The sequence below is a fragment of the Accipiter gentilis genome, chromosome 1 (assembly GCF_929443795.1).
Source record: "Accipiter gentilis chromosome 1, bAccGen1.1, whole genome shotgun sequence".
In the NCBI taxonomy this organism is placed as follows: domain Eukaryota; kingdom Metazoa; phylum Chordata; class Aves; order Accipitriformes; family Accipitridae; genus Astur; species Astur gentilis.
In genome coordinates, this window is record NC_064880.1 from 20,536,722 (window position 1) to 20,557,768 (window position 21,047).

Sequence of the window (21,047 nt, forward strand, 5' to 3'; positions counted from 1 at the left end):
CAGGGAAGGCACTTCCAGGATGTTAGAGCAGGTTGATGTATTGTAGAAACAATACATGCTTGGAATATGCTAGGGCTAGCTTGAATGTTGCTTGCTATCTTTGATTTGCAAAAACGTTCTGGTTATTAGAATGGTTGGATTTTAAACTAGAAACAATGAGCTTGAATATATGTGGAAGTAATCAAAATCTTCAGGCATATTAATCTCTGAGTGATGATCAATAGGAGAGATGTTGCGAACTGACAGTTGAAACACAGGCAGGGAATGAAGGGAAAATTGTGATTCCAGTTAAGCCTTTCATTTCCTGCTTCATCTCTCTCCCATTTTTGTTAAAATGCGCACAGTATTGAATCTGTTGTACTGCTGAGGCTGTGTGAACATAATGATTTGTAGAGACTTTCCAAGAGTGCTGGTGAAAGATAAGTTTTTTAAGAGTAAAGCTGGAATATTTAAGCCAAAGCGTAACTATGATCTGCAAGCAATTGTGTCTGCAGCTTATTACAATCAAATAGATGTGTTCTGTACTTAATTATAACTTAGCCCTCCCCCCCCCTTTTAATTTGTAGTGGGACTGTTGTTCCTTCTTGCTAAGCGTTTGAATCTCTGGTTTCATTATACCCTTTCCTTTCCAACCTCCAGTATGGGACGATCTGTGTTATTTTTGTTTGCTGCTTCTATCCCTTAGTTATAGTCTGTGCTTTTGTACCTCTGCTGTTCATTGTCTGCCACATCTTTCTTCCAGAGTAATTTTCCTACTCAACTATGCCTGTTCCTTTTTCTGTAGGCATTAGCTTGGTAATATGCAGTTGCACCTATCTGCTATTGTATCGCCTCCACCTATTCGCTCCTTAAGTTTGGACTGACAATTTAAATTAACCAGAAAATTAAAATAAGACAAGTACTCTCAGGATCCATTAAAACCTTATTGGAGAAGAAACCAAAATTATTTTGGTTGGAAAGACTTGGAAAGACTTCTTCCACAATGGTTAAAAAAATCTTCCTGATGCCTTTGAGAGTTACATTTCCGAAAATTTGTGTCTTTAATTTTCCTTGTTCCTTGAAGATATAGTCTATTCCCTCTTGATAACCGTTAGAGGTTGATACAGGCAGGCAGATATCAGACTCCTCTTTGCTGCTTTTTCATCCAGATTCTGGCAAGTCCTGCATATTCAACAGCTGCAGTGGCTGCCTCTTCTGGGATTCACAGTTTTTTTCAGTCAGTAGCTTGTATAATTAATGTTTTTCATGTCAGTTTTAGGGTTAATTCTATGTTCCTAATACCTACAGAAAAAGTGGGTGATACTGAATCATCTCATTCCACTTTAGCTTAAGAAAATATGAAGGATAAGAGAAGAAAAGGGAGCTATTTGCCTAGAGATTGAGGAAGACAATACTACCTTGCCGAATCTTTGGGTCATATCTGAAAGTTTTATTTAAAGCATTAAGGATAGAAATGTATTCTCTGAGGGCACCCTAGACTACACAGTCACTTAAGAAGGATTGCTGTAAGTCACATGGATTTCTCAAGTCTTTTGGTTTTCATTTTTTCTTTTGTTTGTTTTGTTTTTACTGCAAACTACTATGGATTGCAAAGTATTTAATTAGATGTTTCTACTTAATTTAGACTGGATAGCTTTTTCTTGAAAGAAATCAGTTTGAATGACAAATGGGTAATGTGTTTTATTTTTATCTGCTATTACATGCTAGCTGACAACCATGTTCAAACACACAGTTCTTTGAGACAGTGACAGTGAAGCATGTATTTCCCCCAGTTTCGGATTTAGCTGGGCACTGACATGCAATGTAATTAGCTGTATTATGTGCTTTGGCAGGTGATACAAGGTGTCACTTTTCTCTAGCAATGTAGGATCCTTTGTCTTGCAGGTGGGAAAGCCTACTACTTAAACATGCTCTGCTGAGAAGTGTGAACTGCTGCCAAAACAGAAGTATTTTTTGTTGGGTTTTGGTGTTTCCCCCTCCCCCCCAAATTGTTCCCTTGTAGTTTTTTGCACTATCATTTACCCTTTTTATCTCCAGGTTTGTTTGATCATGTGATTTACGGTTTTTTAAGGTCTTATGGTTTGTGAAACCACACTATGAAGGCAAAATGTTGCAGATCTTTGCAAGTATCAAAACATTCACTACATCAGTGGTGGAAAGAATAGATGTTTATGTCGCAGCCACATGCTGCTACCAAGTATACAAATTAGTTTGTGATGCTGCATGGTTTTGTTTACCAAATCACCTGAGGAAATTACCTCCTTTCCGTATCAGTTGAGTTCTGCTGCCCTACAAATTTCATGCCACTGTTGCATATTTTAGAAAACTTTTAAAACAGTAACAGTTGGTTGTTACCATGAGCACCATTCTGCGTTAATTTTCAAGTGCAAGCTCTTCTCTCCCTTCTTTTTGGCACCCGCTCTCTTTTCCCCAAACTTCGCTCACAAAAACTGCACTTTGTGTTTCTGTTTTAGGCTCAGATGAGCATAATGAAGCCTTTGTTACATCTGGAAGTAATGTTGGTTTTACCACGTAAAACCCGTAGTTTGCATGCTATCCTGGGGAACCCAAATCTGGCTATTAAAGACCTACTGTTGGTGCTTAACAAAGACTGCAGATTTCTTCAGCTCTTACAAGTTACATACACAAGTTGACCTCTCAAGATCCTTGCAGAGGGCGGAAGGAGTGGATTTGTCCCTTCATGGCTGAGTTGTGGGATTAAGTTCAGCCTTCATGTTAGTGCTCCATTGTAGGCATTACCAAAAGTTGCATCCAAGCTTAAAAAACTAAGTCAAACTGAAGCCATATGAATGGTTTGAAATGTTTCTACAGCAGTAAACCAGGGCTTACTCGACATCAGTTCCTAAGCAGCTTCCTGTAGACTGATGGCTGTCTCTGTGCTACATGTTAGTTTTAAAATGGAGTTGCAGTTACAACCTTCAGAAGGGTTTGTGGTGAGGAATGAGACCTGTAACATGGATAGCTTTGGAAATGCTGTGAAGTTGGGCAGACGTTGCAGAATTGTGTTAGCCAGTCTTGGTAGGTAAACCAACAAAGGGGGCTTATAAGAAAGATGTGGACAAACTTTTTAGTAGAGCCTATTGCGTTAGGACAAGGGATAATGGTTTTAAACTAAAAGAGGGTAGATTTAGACTACATATAAGGAAGAAATTTTTTTACAATGAGGGTGATGAAACACTGGAACAGGTTGCCCAGAGAGGCGGTAGATGCCCCATCCGTGGAAATGCTCAAGGTCAGGCTGGATGGGGCTCTGAGCAACCTGATCTATTTGAAGATGTCCCTGGTCTTTGCAGGGGGGTTAGACTAGGTAACCTTTAAAGGTCCCTTCCAACCCAAACTATTCTATTATTCTATGAAATGTGAGAGTCAGATTGAGCCATCGGAGAACAGTGCCAAATCTCTCCATGTAGCCAAAGATGACGAGATAAATGGGCTCATTCCACTGGAAGAGAATACAAGTTTTGTGTTTTCTAGTCTCTTTCACAATAGTTATATTTGATGCTGAATGTTTGATGTTGGAGATCCTAGTGCCAGCTCCATTTACCTCTTTGAAATTCCAGATCTTCTCTGTAAGAGCTCCCTTTGCAAGAGCATTCAGATCTGGATCCTCTGACGGTCCCTTTGTACCATCCTGGGTATGGTCACTGTAAGCCCTTCAAGAAAATTAGCTAAGTTTCATGCCATGGTGCAAACAGGGCAATAAGAGTACTCCTAACAGAGAACAGACTACCACTTGATTACCTGTTGTTCAATTTTATGTGTATTTGATGGAAAATTTAATGGACTTGGGTGTTAGGTTGCATACCAGAGTGCAAAGCTGGAGGCTGTGCCTATAAAAATAAGCACGAAGGCTGGTGAAGCTGGAGTTACGCCAAATATTCTACTAAAGACCATCAGATTCTGCAGTAATCTCATGCTAAGTGGTTTTGTGGGGAGGGGCTCATTGGGTAACATGCATGTGTTAATTGGAAATGGGAATCTTGGAGTTTAGTCATGTCTGGAAATGTTGGGGGTATGTCTGACCAAGAAAAATCTCACTAGAAAGCTGTAATTGTTTATTATACTCTTTTTGCAACTCTTAAACTTTTCATTGATAAAATTTGCATTGCATTTTCGCAGAAGTTCTTTTCTGTAAATATCGGTAACAAAAGCCTGTGAGAATTTTTCTTCAACTTTACAGAGTAAAATGTGGCTCATGGGCAATGCAGTTAGCAAGTAGAAAAAAATACAATGTTGATTATTTGAAGGATCCAAGGACCAGTTTGTGCAGCTAGAATGTGTGACCTAGAGACTGCATGGAAAACTTCAAATACATTCGTAAAATCCAGTTTGTATGTGACTGACTAATTTTGACTCTTTCTGTTGAACTCCCTCCATGAACTTTTTATTTTTATTATTTTATTTTTTTAAGTTGGCTGAAATATCCTCAACCAATCCAGCTCAGCAATTATTTTTCCTTTGTATTTTGGGATGTTGACAAATGGGAGGGGGGCATCTGTTTATATGTGTATTTACAGTGACTCCTGGATGGTAGAGATTTGGGTTAAATTGTAGTATAGGTATCGGTCTGAAACTTATTTTTGTACTGGGTTTGTTGCTTTGTGAGGCATGTGGAAGCGGCAAGGGAGGCGTGAAGAGTTTGGAGGGGAGCGGAGCTGCGTAGGCTCACGGGAGTCAGCCTTTAGAGGCCAGATACAGCTTTATTCTGCTGCCCTGCACATTTTTCCTGCAGTTATGTTGTTTCTTGAAGTCTTCCCAAATTTGCAGAGGTCAGCATTTTGTTCCTTACAACAAAATGTTTGTTTGCTTTTTGTTCTTACAACAAAACAATCTTTCTCTGATGTCAGGGTTTAATTTGTATTTCTGTGCGTGGAGTTTGTGGGCTGCTTTGGGCAGGAATAGTCTTATGGTACTGAACACACGTTGTTTTATCACTGAAACATTAAATATTTGGAATTCCAGTGTAATAACTTAGTGTTAGCTGTTTGAGGTAGCATCCTTGTGGCTCCCTTCTGGTGGTGTGGCTATTGTGGTGTGCTTGTTTCACAGACTGAGCTGCTTCCTGTTGATCTCTATTGTTCTAATATTTTTTCCGGGTAGCCTTTTTGTTTCTGACTTGCTTTTAATCCACCAAGTCTGTCTATATTATAGATTCATGCCTTTTTTTCAGCTACCTTAAAGTATTTAGGAGTTTACTGAATTGCTGTCAGGCATAGTGGCTTTATTCCTGCTGCCCTCATACCTGGTATTCGAGGTGCTACATTTGGAAGAAGAGAGTGGGGGACAGAATTATGTGAATGAGACCAATTGTCTTGGTCTGCATCAGCCTTGCGTGACCATCCCTCCGTATAACTCTTGCTGTTGTGAAGAACAGAGTTTTGCGGTATTGGGAAACATAAACACAGCTTGCTGGGAAAATCTTCATTGTGATATGATCGAGTGAATGTTGAAGTTCAATTTTATTTTCATTTTCATGATTACCTTCTGATGTCAGCATGACCGTGTTGCTCTTTAGTATGTTGGTTTTGAGGCCAGATGGAGTCCTCTGTTGGGTTTTGGAGAGGGTTGTTGCCCCCTGCGGTTTCGGGTATGTCCTAGCTGCCTGCATGCCTGTTGGTATCGGGTCCGTGCCTTTGCTGCTCCTGCAGCAAGATGCAGGAGAGCCTATCCCTCTGCCAGACCCGGCGCTGCTCTCTTGTACCTCGATGTATTTACTTGTGTTTATCCAGCGAGTCCAGCCTGGACTGCTGGTCTTCCTTTGGGAGTTTGAGGAGTGGCAGGTGTGGTGACTGAGTCATTTCTTAAAAGGCAGGATGGTTTGAGAGCCAGAGCAGAGCAGCCAGCCATCCATCCGCCTGTGATGGGAGCCCAGGGGACTGAGTTTCCTCAGATCTCCTTCTCTTCCTCCCTTGGGGGATGCCTGCATTGGTTTGAGCAATTTTCCCAGCAGTGCCTCAACAGTTTCCCTCTTTTGAGAGAAGCTACTGAGTTGTAGTAATAATATTGTTGCAGCTGCCACGGGCTAGGGCCTTGAAGCCTGCTGCTTCTGCTTCAGATGTGAAGAAGGGGTTTTGTGCCCAAGGCACATCTTTTCCTGTGATAGCTTGTGGTCTAAGAAGTAGTATTCTGCCTCCCTGTAAATCTTGCTTTGCTTGTTATCTAGATAGAAATCCCATTGGTCCTCTGTCCCTTCACATCAGCCTGCTCTGGTAAAACAGACTTTGTAACTTGCCTGGGGTCAGGAGTAAAGATTTTCACAGCCAGCAGGTTGGTTACTTTTAAACTTGAAGTGCTTCATGGGAGGAGAGTTACTTATCTCAAGGAAGTGCTTTCCTTCCTTTCCTTTTTGTACAGCTCCCACGATGCTGAGCGTAGTGTTTGAGGCACCTGTTTGTAGGGCTGTATGCAGTATCTGCATAAAGCAGTGAGAAAACATGAATGAGGATCACAGAAAATTATATGCATCTTGTGGGCTGTGTATAGGGGTTGTCTTCCCTACACACTCTTTTTGCCTCTGATGTGACACTTTGAAAAAGGATAGGTGGTATAGGAAATGTGTCCTGTAGGGCCCCAGAGATTGTTACAGTGCTGGGTCTGCCCCAAAATGCTGTGTATTTCTTTACTAAGGTGATGCCGACATTTTGGCCATTTACTGGTGGTTTGAGTGGACATAAAAACACAAAAGGAAGATTAATGAAAGATTGGCAAACAACAGAAATAGAAGCAAAAGCGTCCAAATACTGTAAAAACATGGTTCTCACCCTGAAGAACATAGGTTAGCCTTGGCTGCAGCGTGGCAGGAGACTTCCCTCCCACATTTTATTCGTACGGAAATAATGAAACATTTTGGAATGAGTGCTCTTGCTAATGTTTTCACCAGTGGTTTCTTGGCATAGACACTATCCAATCTCCAGCTACTGTTTGCTTATGAAAACAAGTCTTTATCTTTTCAAAAGTGAGCAAGGACTGACATTCTGGAGTATTTAAATGCTTGCCTTAAAATTTGTCATGTCTGCTTTGGGTTGACTTCCTCATCACTTACTTCACAGGTTTCATCTGTAATTGCATCCTGCATAGGAATTTTGTTCATTTATGTAAAAACATCCCAATGTAATCAGAGGGGTGGATGGCTGAGATGATTAGTCTGCTTTGCTAATAATAACATCAGAGTCTGTCATAACGATCGCGAGGTTAGCAGCAATATTCACTGAGCAGCAGAGAGATTTCTGTGCCCTCGAGAAACTCGGAAGAGAAACCTGATAATCTGTGCACATGCATCCCCTTTAAGGACTTGCTTCAACTTGCCATGTGGGTGTCTTTCTCTGGCAAGCCCTCTGCTCTTACTTCAGGGCTCGGATCTAAAACAGGTTGCAGTACGATTAAGGGCATGATCCCGGCACGTGCGGGTTACCTGTAGCTTGTTCAGACTGCTGCTGTTTGCACAGTGACTTGCAAGATCAAGCCCGTATTGAAGAATATTTTAGCAGTGGTGGTATCCTTTCTGAAATAGGTTGCCTGTGTCATGATTGTTTGCTTTGGGATATAGATGTATGCTTCTACCTTTGTGTTACCTGTTTGAGCTTTGTTTCTTGAGTTATTGTATCAGCCATCAACATATTTGGTACGTGACACTGATACATGCTAATGCTGAATTTTGTCTCCTCTAGCAATAAGATGGTTTTGCTTAAACTGTTGAACTGTGGATACTGTTGCCTCAGTTTTCTTCTTTGGCTTGATTTCTGCTCCCCCCAGCCCAATTTCAGGAACTCAGTGCTCTTCTGTGTAGTTTTCTTTACAGTCTTTACTGTCCTGTCCAGGTTGTACAAGGCTGCCTATCATGATTAATAACTGCATTAAGCACATATAATAGCTTACCAGGATTGGTTTGGTTTGTTGTTTTTTTTTTTTTCTATTACAACATACAGACTTTGTCCACTAGATTTCTGGGGCAAAAATGCTATGTCCAAGAGGGTGGTCTTGACCAAGAGAGTTTTAATCATCATGGGAAATAGGCTGTGTTTGTTCAGAAATGCAGTATTATTTCTTCACTCGTACAAGCATAATTGGAAAGGACTCCATTGAAACTACAGTGAAAAATAGTATCAAGGAGAAGGAGAGGTTTCTCGGGGGTTGGGGGGGGCGGGAAGGAAAGGCTACATATGAGAGTCTGGTTTGTATTTTCAGTTTACTGCAGACTAGCTTTTGGAAAAGTACATTTTTAGCATTGGCTTTCCTTCCAGTGAGGGGAGTGAAAAAAGGCTTTCTTATCTGTAGCAACCTGCTGATTATTGCAGCCTCTTTAGAGCTGATCAGGAACTTTATAGAGATGCTGTATTTGCTGGGAAATACTAATGAGAGGAGTCAAAGCACAGAAGTTTCTTTTGCTAAGGACTAGTGTCGTGTGATGCTGTGTGAGGCCAACCCTTACTGGATATACTGGGAAAATTCACACAGAAGCTCCTGTTCAAGGAAATCAAACTTTGTTAGTTCCTGTTCTTTCCACTTGATCATTACTCTTGGGGATCCTGGGGTTGGGCCTGCATAGTTGCTTGCAGATGGTACTCGGAGGCTCTGCTCATGCTTCAGGCTCACTGAAGCAGGAGGCATTGGCTCAACACAAAGTGCAGCTGCATGGCTTGGATCACAGGTAGAGTTTATTTTCTATGTGCTGTCATGAAACAGTGCAGGCAAACCCTGGAGTATTACAGGATGAAATCCTAGTTTGTTTGTTTGTGTTTTTCAAGTACCCAACCCATCCCTCTCCACCAAACAATACAAACACCTACATTGCTATACACAGCAATGCAGTAAATCAGAGCCCCAGAAATAGTAATAATGGTCTAAGGTGGTATTGCTTTTAGTCTCGATGTTACTCTTTTCCTTGTTCTTTACAAACATAGTGTCTTGCAACTTTGTGAGTGTTTCAGACCTGAAAAACACAATAGACCAGAAGCAGGGTGCATTTAGCTATTTTATTGTGGCCAACCACAATGACAAACAAATTTAAGCACACAGCATGATTGTGCAAATAAGAAATGATATTTTAATAAGGTACTGATATAGTTGCTAATGTTTATTGAAATGAGAAACTTCATTATGGAGCAACACTGCAATGTTAAGTTTGCCAGGTTCTGTTTGAGTTTGAGACAGTTCAGAAAACTGAGAACATGTAAATACAGGCTTCCTCTGCATCTGCCATCTCCTTGGCCTCAGCTGTTCTGAGCATGCAGCGGCACACGTGCTTATGAGCTGGCAAGATCCAGAACCGCAGTAGATGAGGCAAAGGTTGCCTTGCAGAGGATGTCACAGATCCAGAAAAGCATTTAAAGATACGGAGCAGCCTGTTAATGATAGCCCCAGCTTTGCAGCTCCTGTGCTGCAGCCTCAACTGCTGTCGATAATGTTCCCTGGCTTCTGCAGCTGCAATCTTCTCTCTTCTGGGCCCTTGGGGTATTACAAGACTAACTTTGCCAGCAGGAAAAATAGCTTTGTTAATATACTGTGTCCCACAGTGTGAAATGTTCTCTCATAAGCCCTACTAGTGGTCTTCTAAAAGCTTCCCTTCTCAAGTGGGCCTGTAGTGCCTCTTCCCTGTGTATCAGATTTTACCGCAGTGCACGTGCATCCTGGCTGCAGAGGTGTGTTGGGACCTTCTGCCGGGCTCTCTGTGAGGTTTTTGCAACCTCTCGGCTGAAGAGGTCCACAGGCATTTCAGGCAGTTTGCCAGGTTTAGCAATAGCTTTCCCCAGTGCTTGGCTGAGAAGAGGCTGCTGCCTGTAGTTTCTCCCAAGCAACAGGAGCCTCACATCGTCTTGCTATTTCAGGCCTCTTCTTAAGCCAGTCTTAAAGCTGGTTGGGTTAGAAAGACACGGAAGGCCTTGCAAGGCACATATAAGCTTCAGGTAGCAGTAATATCTTGCCTCAAGTGGTTATGTTGGCTTTCAGTCCTAGGGGGAGAAAATCAGGCATCAAAGTGTCTTGGTCATTGCATTTCCCGCAGTACTTAGAAGTGGTGTGTAACAAATATTATCAGCTTTTCCGGTTGAATTGTGATTTAGAATTTTCTTCCAGCTTGGGGTGTTAAACCCTTTACTGAACAGGAATGAGTTGTACGTATTGTTTTGGTGGAGAATGCAGAATGTGTTGTCATTTGACCTGATAGAAATTTGAATACTTTTTTCTGCAGATGAAATGTTAGCCCATTACAGTGTTGCTGTGCTGCATGATAGATGCACTGACAAACGACGAGTGAGAGTCCTTTTGGTTTGGGTTCTGGAAAAACACAGCAAGGAGGCAGAATTTGCCTTTTTGAGTTATTGCAATAGAGGAGAAATTTGGAGGAAGGAGTATTATCAAGAGTCTCTAGTTAACAAAACTTGAGGACACAACAGATCTTGTCCAAACTTGCATAATGAGACCATGTCAAAGCCAAGAAAGAAATCAAATCTCCTGACTGCATTCTGTGCGTTCATCACCATGAGGACATTCCTCTGGGGTTTCATTTTTTTCCTTAAACAGGGAAAATGAAGGATCTCTTTAGTCCCTGGGGTGCCACGGTATGGTCTCCCACTACTCTGGGGCGTTCTTCTTTCAGCACTGGAATGTCTCTGTGTTTGTCGCTTGCTCAAGGATTTAAGCCATTTATTTTGTTTGTTTATAATAGAGTTCTGGTGGGAAGGCAGATGCTATGTGGGAAAGCTATTTTCCGGATCTGTTTATCCCCATTATGTGGAATCTCACAGACCACCAGTAGCAAGTAGCTATTAGGCATCAGCTTTGAGATATTGGCATTTTTAGAAGAGGAAATGTATTAGTTCTTGTAAGCAGTTTTGCAGCGAAAACAATGATTTCTTGGCATGCTTGGGCTTGGTGTTTAAAATGGACATGAGTATGTCTTTGTTTCTATATAGTCATTTGACCTTTTGAAATATTGGTATTTTAGGAAATGTTCATGCCTGACAATAAACAGCTGACTTGAATTCCCAAAATATATCATCTAAGCAATACTTAGCTATGAAGAGATGGTTCTAAATAAATCTCATTTGAACGCCTGTATTCAAAATTAAAAATCAAGGTTTTCACTTTTGCTCATCTTTCTTTACCTTGGCATCTCAGGGTACTTCAAGGAACTTAGCAATTAAATTGTAGTCTATTACGGTAGCAGAATAGCTGAAAAGGGAAAGTCTTTGAGTTGCAAAGAATTCCTGTTTCAAAGTATAATCTTCAAGATCTGGCCTTCATCTCTCTTCTGCTGATGCTTTCCAGCACTGATTTCACAGCAGGCTGAATTCACAAATTCTTACGATTTAGGAGGAAACAAGTTGATATGTTAATGTTTAATCAGGAAGGAGTCCTAACTGGGGTATCCATGCACTTGTGAAGACTAGAAAGCTTCTTACTCTTGGGTATCTGTTATTCTCACCATGAATCTGTAGGCTTGCAAATTGCCAAAGCCACATTTGTTGGGAGAGCAAAATAAACACTGTAGAAAGGCAATTTTTGCATTTTCTTCTTGTTCAGCCAAAGAGATTAGACATAGATGGAAAACACTTTCCTCCTTAGGGGGAGGATAACCACAAAACTAGAACAATTTTTTTTTTTAATTTGAAGAAAATATGTGTAAGCACACACTGCAGCATGTGTTTGAAAGAATCAAAAATCTTAATTATTTTGGGATTTTCTCAACAGATTGTATCTGAATGCCTTTGGGGGCACTTCCCTCCCAGGTTGCAGCGCAAGGCAGATTGGACTTGTCCCTTTTTTGAGTTGCAGCCTGGCTGCCAAGATGTGAGGCACCTGCAGGCTTGCTCCCCCTCGCAGCACTCTGCCTGGGCTCTTGGTGTGAAACCACCCTGTTTCTAGGGTATTTGGTGGGTTCTGGACTCGGATGCATGGAGGCAAATGTTTTGGAGAAGGTTTCTGGCCAGTTCCAAAGGAGAGGAGAAAGTATGCGTTGTTTAGAAATGGTGAGTCTTGAGTCCAATTAGTGAAGTATTGCGTTTCATCATAGCAGCAGTTGTACACTGAATTGTCAGCAGTGGCTGCTTCTGTTTCATTCTGTGCGTAGTAAACACTGCAAGGACCAACTATGAGAGTCTCTGGAAGCCTCGTGCTACTTGTGTTATCAGTGCAGTCTAGTTTGTTCAACTCTGTTTTAAATGGGACAGAAAATGCCATGCGAGTTCACAGCTTGCCTGTGCATGTGCATGCTGTGGAAAATGGGAAATCTTGCTTTCTTAGCTTTCTGCTTAGGACCAAATTTGGTTAGCATTTAGCAGAAAATTGCTTTAGACATGAAAGATAGGGAAGGGTTGCAGCAATTAATACTTTTAATTTGTGACTGTAGCTCTGGAGGTACTTCAGTGCTCTGCTGAACCTGTTGGTGAGTAGCGCGGGCTCCTTGTGCCTCTGTTCCCATTTAAAAATGCGTATTACAGCACTTCCCTGGAAGAAGAATTGCGGGGAGAAATCCAAATAGTGATTGCAAGGTACTAAGGTATCGCTGCAAAGAAGCCATTTAAAAACTATGTAAAACCCATTGTTTTTCTTCTGTAGCTAGTAGCAAATGTAATCCAAATAATGGGAACCTGTGGCTTTTGTGTACAGCCTTTACACCTCCCAGGGAGTCCCTGGTTATTGGAAAATCGTGTTTCACCAGGTGTTACTTATTTATTTCATGGTTCTGGAAAGAGATACCAAACACTTGGGTTTTAATTAATCTTTGATCGGTATCTGCAGGCAGGGTAGAATGGGGGTTTGGTATTTTTTGCCACTTAGGTGTATTTGAATGCAGCCCTTGCAGTTGGAGGGAGGTACAGAGAGCTGTGGGGCACCCAGCAGTGGGCTTGATGAAGGCAGGATGTTTGTGTTGTGTGCCGACTTGGTAATCATGGTGTACAGATCGGTCTTCATTCAGCTCGGTAGTGAACGGGACCTAACAGAGTAAAACAACGCATTCCTCTGCTTTCCAAGGGTAATGGCCAGTATGATTAGAATCTGGAAATCAAAACTACTCTTAACGTCTGCTGAGGAACCACGACAGGACTTCAGCTGACTTGAATCCTGACAGTAAATCTCTCCTTTGACAGTAACCTGTCAGAGGCTATTAGCCTTCAGGTTTCTTCTCTGTGAAGCTGTTCTGTGCCCAAGGCTTTGAAGAGATGGTGCAGAGCTCCTCCTTGGGTGAGGGAGCGCAGTCCAACTCTGGCCTTGCCTTTACGGGGTGTTGTGTGAGTGCCCAAGGGCTACAGCAAAGCTCGTGTGACATTTGCCATGCAGATGGAGTCGGTTCTTCGTGTCTTTTTGCCTTTCCCTCCCCCACCTTCTGAATTGGTCACAGAAATATTGTACAATTGGGCTTTCTTTTAAAAAGTGGTCGTAAGAGGACTTCGGTTATGTAGAAATAGCTACTTGGTACCCAACAGTGATTGTTGAGAGAGATCTAAAAGGTGTTTCAGAGTGTATGTACATCTTTATTCATTGCTAAAATTAGGCGCTTTTTGTGTGTTTTTGCATAAGTATTAAATGGGAGAATAATATATAAACAGCAAAAGTATGTTAAAAAGAAAAATCCATGATAATTTTTTTGTTTTCCTTCAACAGACATACATTGGCAGTGTGGTGATATCAATAAACCCCTACAGATCTCTACCCATTTATACTCCAGAGAAAGTGGAAGAGTACAGAAACCGAAACTTTTATGAACTCAGTCCTCACATGTAAGTATAGTGAAGAAGTTTTAGTTTTCATTCTGTCCTGAAGCAGATGGTACCAGCTGTGTCTCTCCTCAAAAGGTCTGTTGTTGATTAAAGCAAACAAAAATCCCACCACCACTCCCCCGAAATGAATTTTCATTAGTTCATCCTTATTTTAAAGAGAAGTCAAGATGAGTTACTCTTTCTATTTCATGTATTTAGATCATGGTATGTGCATTCCAGAACGTTTTCCTGTAATTATTAGCAGTAGCCTTTATTACTGTATTGTAAAGTAAGTAGTCTGTTTTCAAGGAAATCTGGTTCTTTAAGTCCAGATTGCCTTGTGAAAGCCTGTAGGTGTTAAATAAGTTTGAGTCATGTAGTGCTACTTTTGATATCTGAAACTCTTGATTTCTCTTTGCACAATGCAAAAAATGAAAAAGCCCTCATGATGAATGCAGAAACATACTGAATATGTCTGAATAGTAACTGTAGAAAAATAAAAGCCTCTCTCTGCTGGATGGAAGCGAGCCCATTACAAGAGGGCAGCCAGAGTGCCATAAATATATAATGCAGATTTTAAAGCTAAGATATATAGCATATATACAGACATATAGTACTGCAAAATAGGATTTGCATATGATGTAAATTCCAAGTCTAAATTTAGAAATAGAAGACTGGGAAATAGGTATAACCTCTTATTCTGACTTCCATTCACCTTCTGTAATTCCTCTACAGGGGTGCATATTGCAAAGAAGTCAAAGGCCTTGCCTTGTGATTGTAGAGAACTGACATGACCCGTGTTATTTGGGCCTGGTCAGAATTATTGAGAGTAATGGAACATGGTTAAGCCCTGTCCCTTATAGGACAAGACTTTGGCCACAGGTGTAGGTGGTATGGCTGAAATGAGGTACTTGGTCTTCAAGATCTGTATGTTGCAGTAATTGTTTTATCTTGTCAGACACCGTAGTGGTGAGATTAGAGCCAGCTGTTCCCCTCCTTAGCGTGATGCTGGGGTAGGGAAGTGTTTCAGTGTGTTGTGAGGTTGCCACCTGACTTTGCAGTCACATATTCAGGAGACTGACTTGAGTGATCAGTGATCGGATAAGTGTCTAAACATGGCCATGAATTTATGCATCTTCCATCAGTGTTAGCTTTTAGGTTAAAAGGAAATTATGTGTGGAAAGAGTTCTGGAAGTTATTTTGTTCTGATTAATTTTTTGCCTTCACACTTCATCTGTGGCTTCCAGATACATTGGCTGAAATGTAAACAGCCAATTAATCAGATCAAATAAGCTTCTGGTAGTTCTTGGCCCTCTTCGATCTGAACTCTGGCTATGTTCAGGTTTTCTTTCTTCACAGTTTTGTTTAGCAAGCACAATTGCTTGCTAAATTAACACAGTTGCTTGCTAAAAGAACTTTCTGCTCTGCTAACTTTGTTCAGCTGCATAAAATTTGCTGTCATGTGATGGAGGATTTTAAAAATAAAATCTAGGAGCGAAAGTTTGTCTGACATTCTGAAAGTCAGTACTATGTACTTGGTTACATGTTGTATCAAGTACATATTAATATATTGATCTCCACATTTTTCCATCTCTCTTGAGAGATGGTTTTCCAGAATAGAAATGTTCCAACAGTCATTCTTGTATGTATTATGAGAGTCTTAACTTGGTAGAGAAATGTTTCATAAATATCATTCATCACAATACTTGTATGGTCAGGCTGCCATCTCGGAACAAGAACTTCTGGAGTCCAAACACTAGAAATGCCATTTAAGAGCAGTAGATTGAAGTGAGAAAATGTTGAATTTTAACTTAAGTCAGGAGATCTCGACTGCATGGTAGCAATAGATTTTCCTTGCAAGTTTGGATAGAGCGTCAAGTCATGAAAAGTATAAGACAAATTAGTCTTGGACAGATATAATCTCTCCACAAATTTTCTTTATTTGGTATTGCTTCTCTATGAAAAGTTTGTCTTCTGACACCCGCTAAGTAGACAAAGTACCTTTAAAAAGACAGGATTAGGAAATAATCTTTGTTATGGTTTCTTTTACAGATACAATGTTTTCTTTTCAACCTGTAGAAATACAAAATGATCTTACTTTATGGTGACCTTGCTTCCCTTCCCACCTGTCTGTAGATGCTTATGAGAACTGCAGAATCAAGAGAGCCGCTTCTCTCTCTGCTAATATCAGTAAACTTCTCACCATCTGTAAAAGATATTTTCAAATATTGTAGACATATAAAATAAGTGCTATGTAGGCTGCCTTACGCCATCTCTGACAAGCCTAGACAACTTGTCGTCCCCTTTAATGTATAGTGCCTTGTGCCGTAGCCTAAGGATTCACGCCAGTCCAGTTGTTCGCTCTGTGAGCATAGAGCTGGTGCGTGAATGCTGGTTAACAGGCCGTGAGGTGTGCTTGCAGGGTGGCCGTGTAGTCCTGCCGCAGCCAAGCCTAGGCTGTTCACCGGTGGGGTGGGTGCCTACCACGCTGGTCAGTACAGGCCAAGAACTGGGTGTGGAACAGAGCCAGCACCGTCCTAGCCTTGGAGCTTGCAGCTAATTCTAGGACTGACTGATCTGGGAGTAGCAGGCCACTGTTAAAAGCAGGGTTCAGGCATATCTGGGGAGGTTGTGACACTTCCACAGAGACCTTGCAATCTTCAGGGTGGGTTTTTTTCTTTTAGTTGCTCAGGAACTTTAATGGAGAGATGCTGTGAGACAAATTGCAATTTGTGGTATTTCTTCTGACGTGGGGATAAAAAAACCCACATTGATTCGTGGAGATGTACATACTTATTTTTCTTTGATGTGTAAATCTCCGTTGAGCCACGGCCTCTTCAGAAGAATTGATTGTGGGTAAGCCCACTGGACCATTTAAGTGTGCTTTGGGAAAAGACTTTTGGTTCCTATTGCATAATCCTGAGCAAAGCAAAACTCTTGACCGTTTATAAGTACTTTTTGCCTATGCTGGAGGTACACGCAAGTGTTTCAGTGTGATGGATTGGTACAGGGATGATGTGCTTGAGAAAATTAACTGTCCCAGTAAAATAGCAGGCTTGGTGAGCAAATAAAAATGGGAGGAAAGAGAGAGAGAAGTATATAATGAAGGAAATCCATACCTAGAAATTTTTTTTTACATATATGATCATTGAAGGAAACAAACTTATGGAAGTGAAAAATCTGTTCACATGTTTTCTTAGCTCTAATCTGAAAGAGGAGGGGAGTGAACACCTAGTCATCTGCTGTGTGTTTCTTCAAGAGCGTCTGTGAGAGTGACTGATGCTTTCAGTGACGCTAGTTAATACTTAATTGCAGGGCTTGGGCAGGTGTGGGGGTTTTTTGGTTTTGGTTTTTTGTTTTGGTTTTTTTAATGATCTTTAGAAACTAGAGTAAAGCCATGGACACGCTTCGAATGGGCAGCCAAACTGAATTTCTGGGAGAAAGTTTGTCAGGTGGTTTTGGGTAGTGTTATACTTGATAAAATTTGACCAAAGAGATTTTATTTTAATAGTTCATGCCTCTCCAAATACACTGCTGTTGTTGTGGCACCATGTAATAAAGTGTTATTTTTCTAGGTCTCCTGGAATGCTTGTTTACATAGTCTGTGGCTATTTGCATAGCTATAATAGGAAGTTTACCAAGCTTTTAAATTTTTTTTTTCAATGTTTTGTTAATCTTGCTGGTTTTGTCCTTATCTGCAAAACAGGATCAAACTTGTCTCTGACTTGACAGGGCAGAGTATGACATTTCAGTGTTCAAACAGTTTGCTGCTTGATTTGTGCAGTCCTTACACTTCTGTTCTGCTCTTTCAGTTGATGTAATTACTCTTTCAGTTGATGTAATTGCTGTTTTGCTTACCTTGTGGGTAAGCTAGACATGAGAGAGAACCAAGCTGTCTGTCTTGCTAATTTACATTGACTTCCACCAGTGGCAAAGGCAGCTGCTGGCATCTTTGAAGTGAAGGCAGTAGGAAATAAATAGCTTATTGTACCATTTATTTGTAACCATCATGCTGTATCGCTTTCCTGCCAGTAACAGATTTGCTTTAAGGGATTGCAGAGTAGGTGCTTTCTTGCGTTTCTCATCTTAACATTGGCTCCTGGCTACTAGCTGCTCTCAGTCTGGGAGGTAGGGTGGCATGTTGCTTTTTGCTCCCCTTTATGTTCTGAAACGCTTTACCTGCTCACTTTAGAAGAACCACAGCTTACTTTTAAGTTGAGGGACAAAATGGAAAGTGACAACTGTACTCCTAACAGCAAGCTACAAGCAAATAAGAGTTCAGAGTCAATGTGCATTTTATTAGCTATGCGCTGCAGTATTTATGGTGAATAACTGAGACAGCAGGAAAATATCTGGAGAAGGCTTTTATCAGACATCTATTGAGTTCCACTTAGGCAATTTTGCTGTGTATTTTATTTACTTGATTTTATTTTTTTAAGTCAAATATTTCTGAAGAGACAATAGCTTTGCTTTAAAAGCTTTCAAATTTAGAGAGACTTAAAACTTTTACAGGTGCCTCCTGAAAACCAGCTTGCCTTTATATAGGATACAAGCACAAAGGTATCATCAACCTGATGCCTATTGAAATGCAAGAATGAGGAACTTATTAATGTTCCCCATTTCAGTGATCAACATATTAATAATTATTGGGATAAATCATTATCCTGCAGATATCGGCAATTACTCTCACAAGAGATACAATATGCTGTTTCCTTTTCAAGTTTTGAGCCAATGTAAGCAGTGAATATAGAAGTTATATTTCTGCTTCTGGGTTTTTTTGCTGGTATTCCAGGATTGCATGTCTTAGGAGACACCAAGGTTACAGTAACTCTTTTTCCTCCTTGACTTAAAGCAAATATTTTTGTCTGAAGGGCATGATAAAGCCCCAGCTGTGAAGGATAGTTTTTGCCTATATGTAAAACTAAGCTTTTCCCAGTAGGTAGCAGAGTTTTAAGATACACAGTAGCTATTGTTACTTGTTGAAGAAGGGGGATGGTGGGGTGAGAGCCTCTGCCATAGTTTAGTGTCCTTCGTTGCCCCAGTATGTTTATTTTAACATTTCCTTTTCAGTTTGTCCTTTCCTCATCTTCATTTGGTTTCATTTTGGATTGGTTTTTGGGGTGGTTTTTTTTGTTTGTTTTAAATCTCCTCCCCCCCCATTTTGTTCACCTTGTAGTATCCCCTTTTTACAGATGTTTTTTTCTTATTCCTAATAATTCCTGACTTCTCTGGAGACTCAGTCTTTGAACTTGTTCATGTGGCTCAGCAGAATGCCTCTTTCAGAAGACATTTATAGTCGAGGGAAGATGATCACTTCAGAGGTTAGTTTGCAAAATTAACTGCTGGGCAGGGAGGGAACATCTGTAGCTGACAGAAATTATAAAGAGCAGTTAGGTAGGACTGCCAGTACCTAATTGTTAAACCCCTGCTACAAATGAGCTGGAAGAAGAAGGGGGGGGGGGGGGGGGCGGGAACACCTACAGAGAATATTGAAGTCTTATTTTGGAAGGGGTCAGGCTTATTACTCTCTTAACCTCTGTAGTGAGGCAGTAATGGATATGGCATATCCATGAATGTAAATCCCTCAAGCATACAGATGAAAAGGGGATGAAGCATCACACTTGCTTCAAGAGTCAGAAGGACTTGGTGCCTGAGAAGAGCCTCTTCTGTTGCAGGCTGCTGGCCTACCACCCATGGGATGCCCAGTTTGCTAAATTTTACACCTGGTAGGAGACCTCAGAAGTCCTTCTGGGAAAACAGAGTTTCCAGGAAGGCAGTTGTGATGAGGCCATGTTGAAATGGCTGCGTGGCTCTCTGAAGAGCATTTTGGAAGTGATCTGTGAACTTGAAGGCTTAGGGTATACAGCAAGGATTCTCTCACAGCCAACAATAAATTTAGCTTTTTCCTGAAATTTGAGCAGGGCTATTTTAGTTGGTTTGGATAGCACGTAATGCAGCAATCTCACCCCAGTGCTTCAGGGGTGAATGTAGTCTTACTGACAAGAACAGTAGTTGCTTGTTTGCTGCCGGTATTAGATTGCATGAAATTTTGTAATAATGCATAATACAGGAACTGGTTTATAGCAGGATGTGTGGTTGTAAGGAGGCTCAAAAAATGCACCCGACACCCAGGAAGTATAAACAGCCTGGAAAAGCAGCGTATAGATGAAGTTGTGCATTATTTTAATTTTTAAAATGGTCTGGAGTGACATATAGACTGGATTCCGAAGTTCACTGGAATGACCCTGTCTGTCGGTCCTCTAAGTAGTGCTGCCTAAATTAAGAAATGAAAAGGCCTTTTAAATTCTTTTTGTATGGCACTGGTGCTGTCATTTTTCTGTAAGTGTTTGGGACGTGGGATTCCTAACGTGAAAACATACGATGCTGTGTGTAGCCGCAGAGTGGTAATGCTGGTGGGGTGGAGCTGCCAGAGCTGTCTGCACACAGGCTCACCCAGACACCTGGCGCTGTGGAGTCCAGGTGGATTTTTGTGCTGTTGTGGCATTTAAACACTTCCTGGGCTAGGAAGGAGCATATATAGACCACAGGGGATGTAAAAAGCATCAAGACAAAACTGTCCCAAAATACCACAGGAGGCAGAGAGGACTCTACCTCTGGTCTTGCCCTCCAGCATCTCTCCGTCTCTCCGAAGCTACAGCAGCGTATGCTGCTGTGACAAAATTATTCGAAAGCACCATCTCCACTGGCTCGCAAATGATTTCGGTCTCCACAGCCATACCAGCTGGCAGTACTGTCAGTCACAGCTCCTGAAGTCCCGCTGCCAGAGGCCCCCCTCTCTGGGCAGGACCCTCCTGGCTCTGGTAGAGCCTGCTCATCCATCAGTTTCTCATTTGGAGAGCTGTGCGTGGTCCTAGCCAACATTCACGTGTCCAGTGGACTTTTTGAAGAAGCTTGCAAAAATGCGAGAATTGGGTATCTTTAAAACATAGTGAGTTTGAAAGGGAAGCACTTACCTCGAGATCTGTTCCAGATGCTTCTGTAACTCTGATTGTCGTCATGGTGTACGAAGGAAAATAATCCTGGGGCATCCTTCATGAATTAACTGCTGGCTTAGAGCCTCAACAAAATAACTTTGTTTTCAGAACTGGTTTCAAATATTTACTCGTACCTCTGTACACAGCATACTTTCCCATTTGACTTCACTCATGTTGGAGACCAAGAGGCAAATGTTTTTAGTTATCTGTGACGATATCTCTCTCTTCTTTTTTTTTGCATGTGAGTGTATTTTTTATAGTCTGTGTTTATTTGTAAGCATAAAAAATTTTGGGGTTTGGCTAGACTGCTAGAGCAAAGATAATTTAAAAAAAA

General features: G+C 41.2%; 1 protein-coding gene across 5 annotated transcripts in view; it reads left to right on the plus strand.

Moving 5' to 3' along the window:
- The window catches only part of MYO1B (myosin IB), a 124,390-nt gene that overhangs the window by 26,724 nt on the left and 76,619 nt on the right, over window positions 1–21,047 (plus strand). For all 5 annotated transcript variants that reach the window (XM_049801254.1, XM_049801243.1, XM_049801274.1 and 2 more), the window contains exon 3: window positions 13,624–13,739. In XM_049801254.1, coding sequence (XP_049657211.1) covers window positions 13,624–13,739 — 116 coding nt within the window. The remainder of the gene's footprint in view (window positions 1–13,623; window positions 13,740–21,047) is intronic.